The sequence below is a fragment of the Coturnix japonica genome, unplaced genomic scaffold (assembly GCF_054131305.1).
Source record: "Coturnix japonica strain WE unplaced genomic scaffold, WE-NBRP24 Scf153, whole genome shotgun sequence".
In the NCBI taxonomy this organism is placed as follows: Eukaryota; Metazoa; Chordata; class Aves; order Galliformes; family Phasianidae; genus Coturnix; species Coturnix japonica.
In genome coordinates this window covers 82423-98798 of record NW_028189056.1, presented here as the reverse complement: position 1 = coordinate 98798, position 16376 = coordinate 82423, and the positions used below count along the sequence as shown (strand labels likewise).

General features: G+C 52.1%; 1 protein-coding gene across 1 annotated transcript; it reads left to right on the top strand.

Annotated features, from left to right (window-relative positions):
• Positions 1-2574: 2574 nt before the first annotated feature.
• On the top strand, positions 2575-16055 carry LOC146751071 (filamin-A-like; the record flags this gene model as incomplete). Its single annotated transcript, XM_085535689.1, has 7 exons — positions 2575-2703; positions 5632-5805; positions 10180-10341; positions 11953-12156; positions 12948-13100; positions 14671-14793; positions 15772-16055. Coding segments are annotated over 7 exons (1220 nt in total), but the record flags the coding sequence as incomplete, so codon positions are not given.
• Positions 16056-16376: the final 321 nt, after the last annotated feature.

Below are 16376 nucleotides of genomic sequence, written 5' to 3'. Positions count from 1 at the left end.
ACCCCATAACTGCACTGTATGCGCTCACTGCCCCATAAACCCCTCACCCCATAACCCCCCTGCCCCATAACCCCATCAATCACCCCATAACCCCATAACCCCATCAATCACCCCATAACCCCATCAATCACCCCATAACCCCCCTGCCCCATAACCCCATAACCCCATAACCCCATCAATCACCCCATAACCCCATCAATCACCCCATAACCCCCCTGCCCCATAACCCCATCAATCACCCCATAACTGCACTGTGTGCCCACAGCCCCATAACCCCGTAACCCCACAATAACCCCATAACTGCGCTGCATGAGACGGACACCCGCGGTGACCCAGGTAACCCCATAGCGCCCCATAACCCCATAGCACCCCATAACCCCAATACACCCCATAACCCCATAACGCCCCATAACCCCAATACACCCCATAACCCCCCCTGTGTGCCCCATAACCTCTTTGTGTGCCCCATAACCCCATAATGTTTCTTAACCCCCCCCCCAATGTGCCCCATAACCCCATAGCGCTCCCACCCAGCCCCATAGTGCCCCATAGCTCCCCATCCCAGTCTATGGGGCCACCCCATAATGCCCCATATCACCCCATATCACCCCATATCGCCCCATATGACCCCATAGCGCCTCATATCACCCCATATCACCCCACATCTCCCCTCCCCTGCTATGGGTCTGCCCCATAGCACCCCATAGCGCCCCATATCACCCCCTTATCGCCCCATATCGCCCCATATCTCCCCATATCGCCCAATAGCACCCCATATAACCCCATCCCAGTCTATGGGGCCACCCCATATCACCCCCTATCGCACCCTGTTGCCCCACATCTCCCCCCCAAGTCTATGGGGCCACCCTATATCGCCCCCTATTGCCCCCTATCTCGCCTATTGCCCCATATCGCCCCCTATTGCCCCCTGTTGCCCCATATCTCCCCCTACTGCCCCCTATTGTCCCCTATCTCCCTCTATTGCCCCCTATCTCCCCTATTGCCCCATATCGCCCCCTATTGCCCCCTATTACCCCCTATCTCCACCTATTGCCCCATATCGCCCCCTATTGCCCTTATTGCCCCATATCTCCCCCTATTGCCCCATATCTCCCCCTATTGCCCCCTATTGTCCCCTATCACCCCCTATCACCCCCTATCTCCCCCTATCTCCCCCTATCACCCCCTATTGCCCCCTATCGCCCCCTATTGCCCCTTATTGCCCCTTATTGCCCCCTATTGCCCCCTATCTCCCCCTATCGCCCCCTATTGCCCCCTATTGCCCCATATCTCCCCCTATCTCCCCATATTGCCTCCTATTGCCCCATATCTCCCCCTATCTCCCCTATTGCCCCCTATCTCCCCCTATTGCCCCCTATCACCCCCTATTGCCCCCTATCTCCCCTTATTGCCCCCTATCTCCCCCTATTGCCCCATATCTACCCCTATTGCCCCCTATCTCCCCCTATTGCCCCATATCTACCCCTATTGCCCCCTATCTCCCCCTATTGCCCCCTATCACCCCCTATTGCCCCCTATCTCCCCCTATTGCCCCCTATCTCCCCCTATCTCCCCCTATTGCCCCCTATCTCCCCCTATTGCCCCCTATCTCCCCCTATTGCCCCCTATTACCCCCTATCTCCACCTATTGCCCCCTATCTCCCCCTATCTCCCCCTATCTCCCCCTATTGCCCCCTATCTCCCCCTATTGCCCCCTATCTCCCCCTATTGCCCCCTATTGCCCCCTATCTCCCCCTATCTCCCCATATTGCCCCCTATCTCCCCCTATTGCCCCCTATCTCCCCCTATTGCCCCTATTGCCCCCTATCTCCCCCTACCTCCCCCTATTGCCCCCTATTGCCCCCTATCTCCCCTATTGCCCCATATCTCCCCCTATCACCCCCTATTGCCCCTTATCGCCCCCTATTGCCCCCTATCTCCCCCTATCTCCCCCTATTGCCCCCTATCTCCCCCTATTGCCCCATATCTCCCCCTATCTCCCCCTATTGCCCCCTATCTCCCCCTATTGCCCCATATCTCCCCCTATCTCCCCCTATTGCCCCCTATCTCCCCCTATTGCCCCATATCTCCCCCTATCTCCCCCTATTGCCCCCTATCTCCCCCTATTGCCCCCTATCTCCCCCTATCTCCCCCTATTGCCCCCTATTGCCCCATATCTCCCCCTATCTCCCCTATCTCCCCCTATTGCCCCCTATTGCCCCCTATCGCCCCCTATTGCCCCTTATTGCCCCATATCTACCCCTATTGTCCCCTATTGCCCCCTATTGCCCCCTATCTCCCCCTATCACCCCCTATTGCCCCCTATTGCCCCATATCTCCCCCTATCACCCCCTATTGCCCCCTATTGCCCCATATCTCCCCCTATCACCCCCTATTGCCCCCTATCTCCCCCTATCACCCCCTATTGCCCCTATCTCCCCCTATTGCCCCCTATTGCCCCTATCACCCCCTATTGCCCCCTATCTCCCCCCATCTCCCCCTATCTCCCCCTATTGCCCCATATCTCCCCCTATTGCCCCCTATCTCCCCCTATCTCCCCCCATGTCCCCCCAGGTTCCCCCCTGCAGTTCTATGTGGACTATGTGAACAGTGGTCACGTGACCGCGTACGGGCCCGGCCTGACCCACGGAACCGTCAATAAACCCGCGGAGTTCACAGTCAACACCAAGGACGCGGGAGAGGGTAATATATAGGGTTATATAGGGGATATATGGGGTTATATGGGGTTATATAGGGTTATATAGGGAATATATGGGGTTATATAGGGGATATATGGGGATATATGGGGTTATATGGGGTTATATAGGGGATATATGGGGTTATATAGGGGATATATGGGGTTATATGGGGTTATATAGGGGATATATGGGGATATATAGGGGATATATGGGGTTATATGGGGTTATATAGGGTTATATAGGGGATATATGGGGTTATATAGGGGATATATGGGGTTATATGGGGATATATGGGGTTATATAGGGGATATATGGGGTTATATAGGGGATATATGGGGTTATATAGGGGATATATAGGGTTATATAGGGATATATAGGGATATATGGGGTTATATAGGGGATATATAGGGTTATATGGGGTTATATAGGGGATATATGGGGTTATATAGGGGATATATAGGGTTATATGGGGTTATATAGGGGATATATGGGGTTATATAGGGGATATATGGGGATATATGGGGTTATATGGGGTTATATAGGGGATATATAGGGTTATATGGGGTTATATAGGGATATATGGGGTTATATAGGGGATATATAGGGTTATATGGGGTTATATAGGGGATTATATGGGGGATATATAGGGTTATATGGGGTTATATAGGGGATATATGGGGTTATATGGGGTCCTATAGGGGATATATGGGGTTATATAGGGGATATATGGGGTTATATAGGGTTATATAGGGGATATATGGGGTTATATAGGGGATATATGGGGTTATATGGGGTTATATAGGGGATATATGGGGTTATATAGGGGATTATATGGGGTTATATGGGGGATATATGGGGTTATATGGGGTTATATGGGGATATATGGGGTTATATAGGGGATATATGGGGTTATATAGGGGATATATGGGGTTATATGGGGTTATATAGGGGATATATGGGGTTATATGGGTTATATAGGGTTATATAGGGAATATATGGGGTTATATAGGGGATATATGGGGATATATGGGGTTATATGGGGTTATATAGGGGATATATGGGGTTATATAGGGGATATATGGGGTTATATGGGGTTATATAGGGGATATATGGGGATATATAGGGGATATATGGGGTTATATGGGGTTATATAGGGTTATATAGGGGATATATGGGGTTATATAGGGGATATATGGGGTTATATGGGGATATATGGGGTTATATAGGGGATATATGGGGTTATATAGGGGATATATGGGGTTATATAGGGGATATATAGGGTTATATAGGGGATATATAGGGATATATGGGGTTATATAGGGGTTTATAGGGTTATATGGGGTTATATAGGGGATATATGGGGTTATATAGGGGATATATAGGGTTATATGGGGTTATATAGGGGATATATGGGGTTATATAGGGGATATATGGGGATATATGGGGTTATATGGGGTTATATAGGGGATATATAGGGTTATATGGGGTTTATAGGGGATATATGGGGTTATATAGGGGATATATATGGGTTATATGGGGTTATATAGGGGATTATATGGGGGATATATAGGGTTATATGGGGTTATATAGGGGATATATGGGGTTATATGGGGTCCTATAGGGGATATATGGGGTTATATAGGGGATATATGGGGTTATATAGGGTTATATAGGGGATATATGGGGTTATATAGGGGATAATAGGGGTTATATGGGGTTATATAGGGGATATATGGGGTTATATAGGGGATTATATGGGGTTATATGGGGGATATATGGGGTTATATGGGGTTATATAGGGGATATATGGGGTTATATAGGGGATATGGGGTTATATAGGGGATATATGGGGTTATATGGGGTTATATAGGGGATATATGGGGTTATATGGGGTTATATAGGGGATATATGGGGTTATATAGGGGATATATGGGGATATATGGGGTTATATGGGGTCCTATAGGGGATATATGGGGTTATATAGGGGATATATGGGGTTTTATGGGGTTATATAGGGGATATATGGGGTTATATAGGGGATATATGGGGATATATGGGGATATATGGGGTTATATGGGGTCCTATTGGGGATATATGGGGTTATATGGGGATATATGGGGGATATATGGGGTTATATGGGGTTATATAGGGAATATATGGGGTTATATGGGGTTATATAGGGGATATATGGGGATATATGGGACCACCTTTATTCTAACCCCCATAGATCCTTATACATCCCATATATCCCATATATCCCCGTACAGGGGGTCTCTCTCTGGCCGTGGAGGGTCCCCATTGACTCCCATTGACTCCCATTGATCCCCATTGACTCCCATTGATTCCCATTGACTCCCATTGACTCCCATTGATTCCCATTGACTCCCATTGATTCCCATTGACTCCCATTGACTCCCATTGACTCCCATTGACTCCCATTGAGATCCCCATTGACTCCCCTTGGGCTCCCCATTGACCACCTTTATTCTAACCCCCATAGATCTCTATATATCCCATATATCCCCATACAGGGGGTCTCTCTCTGGCCGTGGATGGTCCCCATTGACTCCCATTGGGCTCCCCATTCACTCCCATTCACTCCCATTGACTCTCATTGGGCTCCCATTGACTCCCATTGACTCCCATTGATCTCACTCCCATTGACTCCCATTGACTCCCATTGATCCCACTCCCATTGACTCCCATTGATTCCAGTCCCATTGGATCCCATTGACTCCCATTGACTCCCATTGACTCCCATTGATTCCCATTGACTCCCATTGATTCCCATTGATTCCCATTGACTCCCATTGACTCCCATTGATTCCCATTGAGATCCCCATTGACTCCCCTTGGGCTCCCCATTGACGACCTTTATTCTAACCCCCATAGATCCTTATACATCCCATACATCCCATATATCCCTATATAGGGGGTCTCTCTCTGGCCGTGGAGGGTCCATCCAAAGCCGAGATCAGCTGCCGGGACCACCAGGACGGGACGTGCACCGTGTCCTACCTGCCCATATTGCCTGGGGACTACAGCATCGTGGTCAAGTACAACGACAAGCACATCGCGGGCAGCCCCTTCACTGCACGCATCACTGGTACATATAGGGATATAGGGGATTTATATGGGTTATATAGGGTTATATGGGGTATATAGGGGATATGGGGGGGATATGGGGGACTACAGCATCGTGGTCAAGTACAACGACAAGCACATCGCGGGCAGCCCCTTCACTGCACGCATCACTGGTACATATGGGATATAGGGGATTAATAGGGTCGTATAGGGTTATATGGGGGATATGGGGTTAGATGGGGTCTGAGATGGGGTTTAATGGGGGTTAATGGGGGTTAATGGGGTCTGAGATGGGGATATAGGGGGTTATGGGGGGATATAAGGGGATATAGGGGGGATATGGGGGGGTATAAGGGGATATGGGGGGGATATAAGGGGATATAGGGGGGTTATGGGGGGATATAAGGGGATATAGGGGGGATATAGGGGGTTTTTAGGGTTATATGGGGGTTTATAGGGATATAATGGGGGTTAATGGGGGGATATGGGGGACTACAGCATCGTGGTCAAGTACAACGACAAGCACATCGCGGGCAGCCCCTTCACTGCACGCATCACTGGTACATATAGGGATATATAGGGTTATATGGGAGATATGGGGTTATATGGGGGATATGGGGGGATATGGGGTTATATGGGGGTATATAGGGGGATATGGGGGACTACAGCATCGTGGTCAAGTACAACGACAAGCACATCGCCGGCAGCCCCTTCACTGCACGCATCACTGGTACATATAGGGATATATAGGGTTATATGGGAGATATGGGGTTATATGGGGGGATATGGGGTTATATGGGGGTATATAGGGGGCTTAATGGGGGTTAATGGGGTCTGAGATGGGGATATAGGGGGTTATGGGGGGATATAGGGGGGATATGGGGGGATATAAGGGGATATAGGGGGGATATGGGGGGATATGGGGGTATATAGGGGGGATATAGGGGGATATAGGGGGGATATAGGGGGTTTATGGGGTTATATGGGGGTTAATGGGGATATAGGGGGGATATGGGGGACTATGGCATCATGGTCAAGTACAACGACAAGCACATCGCCGGCAGCCCCTTCACTGCACGCATCACTGGTACCTATAGGGATATATAGGGTTATATGGGAGATATGGGGTTATATGGGGGGATATGGAGTTATATAGGGGGATATAGGGGGGATATGGGGGGGTGTAAGGGGATATAGGGGGGATATGGGGGGGATATAGGGGGATATAAGGGGATATAGGGGGGATATAGGGGGTTTATAGGGTTATATGGGGGTTTATAGGGATATAATGGGGGTTAATGGGGGGATATGGGGGACTACAGCATCGTGGTCAAGTACAACGACAAGCACATCGCGGGCAGCCCCTTCACTGCACGCATCACTGGTACATATAGGGATATATAGGGTTATATGGGAGATATGGGGTTATATGGGGGGATATGGGGTTATATGGGGGTATATAGGGGGCTTAATGGGGGTTAATGGGGTCTGAGATGGGGATATAGGGGGTTATGGGGGATATAGGGGGGATATGGGGGGATATAAGGGGATATAGGGGGGATATGGGGGGATATGGGGGTATATAGGGGGGATATAGGGGGATATAGGGGGGATATAGGGGGTTTATGGGGTTATATGGGGGTTAATGGGGATATAGGGGGGATATGGGGGACTATGGCATCATGGTCAAGTACAACGACAAGCACATCGCCGGCAGCCCCTTCACTGCACGCATCACTGGTACATATAGGGATATATAGGGTTATATGGGAGATATGGGGTTATATGGGGGGATATGGGGTTATATGGGGGTATATAGGGGGCTTAATGGGGGTTAATGGGGTCTGAGATGGGGATATAGGGGGTTATGGGGGGATATAGGGGGGATATGGGGGGATATAGGGGGGATATGGGGGGATATGGGGGTATATAGGGGGGATATAGGGGGATATATGGGGGATATAGGGGGTTTATGGGGTTATATGGGGGTTAATGGGGATATAGGGGGGATATGGGGGACTATGGCATCATGGTCAAGTACAACGACAAGCACATCGCCGGCAGCCCCTTCACTGCACGCATCACTGGTACCTATAGGGATATATAGGGTTATATGGGAGATATGGGGTTATATGGGGGGATATGGAGTTATATAGGGGGATATAGGGGGGATATGGGGGGGTGTAAGGGGATATAGGGGGGATATGGGGGGGATATAGGGGGATATAAGGGGATATAGGGGGGATATAGGGGGTTTATAGGGTTATATGGGGGTTTATAGGGATATAATGGGGGTTAATGGGGGGATATGGGGGACTACAGCATCGTGGTCAAGTACAACGACAAGCACATCGCCGGCAGCCCCTTCACTGCACGCATCACTGGTACATATAGGGATATATAGGGTTATATGGGAGATATGGGGTTATATGGGGGGATATGGGGTTATATGGGGGTATATAGGGGGCTTAATGGGGGTTAATGGGGTCTGAGATGGGGATATAGGGGGTTATGGGGGGATATAGGGGGGATATGGGGGGATATAAGGGGATATAGGGGGGATATGGGGGGATATGGGGGTATATAGGGGGGATATAGGGGGATATAGGGGGGATATAGGGGGTTTATGGGGTTATATGGGGGTTAATGGGGATATAGGGGGGATATGGGGGACTATGGCATCATGGTCAAGTACAACGACAAGCACATCGCCGGCAGCCCCTTCACTGCACGCATCACTGGTACCTATAGGGATATATAGGGTTATATGGGAGATATGGGGTTATATGGGGGGATATGGAGTTATATAGGGGGATATAGGGGGGATATGGGGGGGTGTAAGGGGATATAGGGGGGATATGGGGGGGATATAGGGGGATATAAGGGGATATAGGGGGGATATAGGGGGTTTATAGGGTTATATGGGGGTTTATAGGGATATAATGGGGGTTAATGGGGGGATATGGGGGACTACAGCATCGTGGTCAAGTACAACGACAAGCACATCGCCGGCAGCCCCTTCACTGCACGCATCACTGGTACATATAGGGATATATAGGGTTATATGGGAGATATGGGGTTATATGGGGGTATATAGGGGGCTTAATGGGGGTTAATGGGGTCTGAGATGGGGATATAGGGGGTTATGGGGGGATATAGGGGGGATATGGGGGGATATAAGGGGATATAGGGGGGATATGGGGGTATATAGGGGGGATATAGGGGGGATATAGGGGGTTTATAGGGTTATATGGGGGTTAATGGGGGGATATGGGGGACTATGGCATCATGGTCAAGTACAACGACAAGCACATCGCCGGCAGCCCCTTCACTGCACGCATCACTGGTACCTATAGGGATATATAGGGTTATATGGGAGATATGGGGTTATATGGGGGGATATGGAGTTATATAGGGGGATATAGGGGGGATATGGGGGGGTGTAAGGGGATATAGGGGGGATATGGGGGGGATATAGGGGGATATAAGGGGATATAGGGGGGATATAGGGGGTTTATAGGGTTATATGGGGGTTTATAGGGATATAATGGGGGTTAATGGGGGGATATGGGGACTACAGCATCGTGGTCAAGTACAACGACAAGCACATCGCGAGCAGCCCCTTCACTGCACGCATCACTGGTACCTATAGGGATATATAGGGTTATATGGGAGATATGGGGTTATATGGGGGATATGGGGTTATATGGGGGTATATAGGGGGGATATGGGGGACTACAGCATCGTGGTCAAGTACAACGACAAGCACATCGCGGGCAGCCCCTTCACTGCACGCATCACTGGTACATATGGGATATAGGGGATTAATAGGGTCGTATAGGGTTATATGGGGGATATGGGGTTATATGGGGTCTGAGATGGGGTTTAATGGGGGTTAATGGGGGTTAATGGGGTCTGAGATGGGGATATAGGGGGTTATGGGGGGATATAAGGGGATATAGGGGGGATATGGGGGGTTAAAGGGGTCTGAGATGGGGATATGGGGGGTTTAATGAGTATTAATGGGGGTTAATGGGGTCTGAGATGGGGATATAGGGGGGATATGGTGGATATAGAGGGGATATGGGGTGATATGGGGGGGTTATATGGGGTTTGGGGGGGTTATATGGGGTTTTAATGGGGGTTAATGGGGTTTTGGGGGGGATATATAGGGGGCATAAGAGGATATAGTGGGGTTATGGGGGGTTTAATGGGCTTTAGGAGGGGATATAGGGGGATATAGGGGGATTAATGGGGGTTAATGGGGTTAATGGGGTCTGAGATGGGGATATAGGGGGTTTAATGGGGGTTAATGGGGGTTAATGGGGTTAATGGGGATATGGGGGGATACGGGGCCCTTCTATAGGCGCTCCCTGATTGGCTGTGGGCTCTTTAGGTGACGACAGCCTCCGCCAATCACACCTGAAGGTCGGAGCCTCAGCCGACATCCCATTGGACATCGGCGAGAGCGACCTCAGCCAATTGGCTGCCAGCGTCACCTCCCCTTCCGGCCGGAAGGAGCCGTGCCAGCTCAAACGGCTGCGGGACGGCCATGTTGGTAAGGGGGGAGGGGGCACTTCCGGTTATGGGCACTTCCGGGAGGGGGCACTTCCGGGTGGGCACTTCCGGGGGGAGGAGGATTTCCGGGGAGGAGGGGGGCACTTCCGGGGGGGGAGGGGCACTTCAATGGGGTCTCTATAGGACGCTATGGGGACTCTATGGGGCTCAATAGGGCTCTATGGGACTCTATGGGATTCAATGGATCTCAATGGGTCTCAATGGGACTCTATGGGGCTCAATGGGACTCAGTGGGTTCCCAGTGGTTCTCAATGGGACTCATATGGAATCAATAGAACTCAATGGGTCTCAATGGGACTCAATGGGACTCAATGGGAATCAATAGAACTCAATGGGTCTCAATGGTTCTCAATGGGACTCAATGGGACCCAATGGGTTCCCAGTGGTTTCCCAATGGGAATCAATGGGGCTCTATGGGGTCTCTATGGGTGTCAATGATTATCAGTGGGTTCTCAATGGGGTCTCAATGGAACTCAGTGGTTCTCAATGGGGTCTCCATGGGTTCTTAATGGGACTCAGTGGGACCCAATGGTTCTCAATGGTTCTCAGTGGGATTCAATGGTTCTCAATGGGCCTCAATGGAATTCAATGGGGTCTCAATGGGATTCAATGGTTCTCAATGGGACTCAATGGAATTCAATGGGGTCTCAATGGGATTCAATGGTTCTCAATGGGACTCAATGGGGTCTCACTGGTTCTCAATGATTATCAATGGGTTCTCAATGGAACTTAATGGCTCTCAACAGTTCTCAATGGGGTCTCCATGGGTTCTTAATGGGACTCAATGGGAATCAGTGGGTTCTCAATGGGACTCAGTGGGATTCAATGGGGTCTCAGTGGTTCTCAGTGGGACTTAATGGTTCTCAATGGGGTCTCAATGGTGTTCAGTGGGGTCTACATTGGTTCTCAGTGGGGCTCAATGGTTCTCAATGGGGTCTCCATGGGACTCAATGGGACTCCATGGGGTTTCAATGGTTCTCAATGGGACTCCATGGGACTCCATGGGGTCTCAATGGTTCTCAATGGGGTCTCCATGGGACTCAATGGTTCTCAATGGGATTCAATGGGTTTTCAATGGGACCCATTGGGACTCTATGGGTTCTCAATGGGTCCTCACTGGTTTTTACCCCCCCCCCCCCCCTTTATAGGGATCTCGTTTGTCCCCCAGGAGGTGGGGGAGCACCTCAATGGGGTCTCCATGGGGTCTCCATGGTTCTCAATAGGTTATAATGAGTTCTCAATGGGACTCTATGGGGTCTCTATGGGTTCTCAGTGGTTCTCAATGGAGTCTCCATGGGACTCAGTGGCTTTCTATGGGGTCTTAATGGGACTCAATGGGATTGAATGGGGTCTCAGTGGTTCTCAATGGGACTCAATAGGGTCTCAGTGGTTCTCAGTGGGACTTAATGGTTCTCAATGGGGTCTCAATGGTGTTCAGTGGGGTCTACATTGGTTCTCAGTGGGGCTCAATGGTTCTCAGTGGGGTCTCCATGGGACTCAATGGGATTCAATGGGTTTTCAATGGGACCCATTGGGACTCTATGGGTTCTCAATGGGTCCTCACTGGTTTTTACCCCCCCCCCCCTTTTAGGGATCTCGTTTGTCCCCCAGGAGGTGGGGGAGCACCTGGTTCACATCTCCCGTGGGGGGCAGCCGCTGCCCCGCAGCCCCATAGCCGTCACCATCAGCCAGGCCGAGCTGGGGGACGCCAGCAGGGTCCGGGTTGGGGGGCCGGGGCTGCACGAGGGGAGGACGTTCACCCCCACACACTTCACCATCGACACCAGGGATGCAGGTAATGGGGGGAGTAGGGGGGTAGATGGGACCCTCAATGGGGCTGGGGGGGGTTAAAGGGGGTTAATGGGACCCCAAATGGGCTTTAAGGGGGGTTAATGGGACCCCCAATGGGGTTATAGGGACCCTCAATGGGGCTGGGGGGGGTTAAAGGGGGTTAATGGGACCCCAAATGGGCTTTAAGGGGGGCTAATGGGACCCCCAATGGGGTTATAGGGACCCTCAATGGGGCTGGGGGGGTTAAAGGGGGTTAATGGGACCCGAAATGGGCTTTAAGGGGGGTTAATGGGACCCCCAGTGGGCTTATAGGGACCCTCAATGGGGATGGGGGGGGTTAATGGGACATCCAATGGGGCTGGGGGGGGTTAAAGGGGGTTAATGGGACCCCCAATGGGCTTTAAGGGGGGTTAATGGGACCCCCAATGGGGTTATAGGGACCCTCAATGGGGCTGGGGGGGGTTAAAGGGGGTTAATGGGACCCCCAGTGGGGTTAATGGGACCCCCAATGGGCTTTAAGGGGGGTTAATGGGACCCCCAATGGGGTTATAGGGACCCTCAATGGGGCTGGGGGGGGGTTAAAGGGGGTTAATGGGACCCCCAGTGGGGTTAATGGGACCCCCAATGGGGTTATAGGGACCCTCAATGGGCATGGGGGGGGGTTAGAGGGACCCCCAATGGGGCTGGGGGGGGTTAATGGGGTCCTCTCTTCCTTTATACCCCCCCCCATCCCACTAATTAACCCCCTCATTAATTAACTCCCCCCATGTTAATTAACCCCCCCCTGCCCCATAGGTTATGGGGGGCTGAGCCTGTCCATTGAGGGGCCCAGCAAAGTGGACATCAGCACCGAGGAGCTGCCGGATGGGACCTGCAGGGTGGGCTACTGCCCCACTGAGCCTGGAAACTACATCATAGCTGTGCAATTCGGGGACCAGCACGTGCCTGGTACTGGTTATACTGGGATATAATGGGGTTTATATGGGGTTATAGGAGGTTATAGTGGGTTATAATGGGTTATAATGGGGTATAATGTGGGTCTGGGGGCTGTACTGCCCCACTGAGCCTGGAAACTACATCATTGCTGTGCAATTCGGGGACCAGCACGTGCCTGGTACTGGTTATACTGGGATATAATGGGATATAATGGGATATAATGGGGTTATAGGGGGTTATAATGGGGTATAATGGGGTATAATGGGGTATAATGTGGGTCTGGGGGCTGTACTGCCCCACTGAGCCTGGAAACTACATCATTGCTGTGCAATTCGGGGACCAGCATGTGCCTGGTACTGGTTATACTGGGATATAATGGGATATACTGGGGTATAATGGGGTTATAGGGGGTTATAATGGGGTTATAGTGGGTTATAATGGGGTATAATGGGGTATAATGTGGGTCTGGGGGCTGTACTGCCCCACAGAGCCTGGAAACTACATCATAGCTGTGCAATTCGGGGACCAGCATGTGCCTGGTACTGGTTATACTGGGTTATACTGGGATATACTGGGATATAATGGGGTTATAATGGGGTATAATGGGGTTATAATGGGTTATAATGGGGTATAATGGGGCATAATGTGGGTCTGGGGGCTGTACTGCCCCACAGAGCCTGGAAACTACATCATAGCTGTGCAATTCGGGGACCAGCACGTGCCTGGTACTGGTTATACTGGGATATACTGGGATATAATGGGGTTTATATGGGGTTATAGGGGGTTATAATGGGGTTATAGGGGGTTATAATGGGGTTATAGGGGGTTATAATGGGGTATAATGGGGTATAATGTGGGTCTGGGGGCTGTACTGCCCCACTGAGCCTGGAAACTACATCATTGCTGTGCAATTCGGGGACCAGCACGTGCCTGGTACTGGTTATACTGGGATATACTGGGATATAATGGGGTATAATGGGGTTTATATGGGGTTATAGGGGGTTATAATGGGGTATAATGGAGTATAATGGGGGTCTGGGGGCTGTACTGGTTCTAACTGGTCCATACTGGTTGGAACTGCTCTGTACTGGTCTATATTGTCCCGTACTGGTCTATACTGGTCCATACTCATCTATACTGGTCCATACTGGTTGTAACTGGTCTATACCAGTTCTGACTTTGTACTGGTCCATGCTGGTCAGTACTGCTCCATACTGGTCTATACTGATCCCTACCAGTTCTAACTGGCCCATAGTGCTCCATACTGCTCTATACTGCTCTATACTGGTCCATACTGGTCCATACCTGTTCTAACTGGTCCATACTGGTCCATACTGGTCCATACCAGTTCTAACTGGTCAGTACTGGTCCATACTGCTCCATACTGGTCAGTGCTGCTCTATACTGCTCCATACTGGTCCATACCTGTTCTAACTGGTCCATACTGCTCCATACTGCTCTATACTGCTCTATACTGGTCCATACTGGTCCATACTTGTTCTAACTGGTCTATACTGGTCCATACTGGTCTATACTGGTCTATACTGGTCCGTACTGGTCCTAACTGGTTTCCCCCCCCCAGGGAGCCCGTTCTCGGTGAAGGTGACGGGTGAGGGCCGGGTGAAGGAGAGCATCACGCGGCGCCGCAGGGCCCCCCCCGAGGCTCATGTGGGGACGGCGTGCGACCTCAGCCTCAAAATGCCAGGTAGGGGGGCTATGGGGGGTCCTATGGGTCCTATGGGGGTCTGGGGGGGTCCTATGGGGGGACAGGGGGGCCTATGGGGGGTCTATGGGGGGGTCCTATGGGTCCTGTGGGGGTCTGGGGGGGTCCTATGGGGGGACAGGGGGTCTATGGGGGGTCCTATGGGTCCTATGGGGGTCTGGGGGGGTCCTATGGGGGGACAGGGGGGCTATGGGGGGTCCTATGGGTCCTATGGGGGTCTGGGGGGGTCCTATGGGGGGACAGGGGGGCTATGGGGGGTCCTATGGGTCCTATGGGGGTCTGGGGGGGTCCTATGGGTCCTATGGGGGGTCTGGGGGGGGTCTTGGGGGTCCTGTGGGGGGTCTGGAGGGGTCCTATGGGTCCTATGGGGGTCTGGGGGGGGTCTTGGGGGTCCTATGGGGGGTCTTGGGGGTCTATGGGGGTCTGGGGGGGGTCTTGGGGGTCCTATGGAGGGACTGGGGGGTCCTATGGGGGTCTGGGGGGGGTCTTGGGGGTCCTATGGAGGGTCTTGGGGGTCCTATGGGGGTCTGGGGGGGGTCTTGAAGATCCTATGGGGGGGTTAAGTGGGGCTGGGGGGTCCTATGGGGGGTCCTATGGGTCCTATGGGGGTCTGGAGGGGTCCTATGGGGGGACAGGGGGGGTCTGGGGGGGCCATGGGGGGAGCTGGGGGGCATTGGGGGGGTCCGGGGGGTCCCAAAATGGACCTAAATTGGGGCTGGGGGGTTCTGGGGGGGTCTTGGGGGGGTAAAGTGGGGTGGGGGGGGGTCCTATGGGGGGTCTTGGGGGTCCTATTGGGGGTCTTGGGGGTCCTATGGGGGGACAGGTGGGTCCTATGAGGGTCCCAGCCCCATTTTGGGGGTCCTAAAATGGACCTGAATGGGGTCTGGGGGTAACCAGGGTCCCAATGGGTTCCTATGGGGTCAGTCCTATGGGTCCTTATAATGTCGTAACCCCATACAGACCCCAGCTCCCACGAGGTGACAGCCCACGTGACGGCCCCGTCGGGTTCCTCTATGGCCGCCCAGGTCCTGGAAGGGGAAAGCGGCTCCTACAGCATCCGCTTCGTCCCCGAAGAGAGCGGGGTCCATTCGGTCAGCGTCAAGGACCGGGGGCAGCACGTCCCGGGCAGCCCCTTCCAGTTCACTGTGGGACCCCTCGGAGAGGGGGGGGCTCATAAAGTCAGAGCTGGGGGGCCCGGATTGGAAAGGGCTGAGACTGGAGTGCCTGGTGAGTGATAATGGGGGGCTATGGGGGGGCTATAGGGGGTTATAGGGGGGCTATGAGGGGTTATAGGGGGGCTATGGGGGGTTATAGGGGGTTATAGGGGAGCTATGGGGGGTTATAGGGGTGTTATAGGGGGTCTATGGGGTGTTATAGGAGGTTATAGGGGGGTTATAGGGGGGCTATGGGGGGTTATAGGGGGTTAGAGTGGGTCTATGGGGCATAATAGGGGCTTATAGGGGGTCTATGGGGCATAATAGGGGGTTATAGGGGGGCTATGGGGGTTTAGAGGGGGGCTATGGGGCAGAATGGGGGATTATAGGGGGGTTATGGGGGGTTAGAGG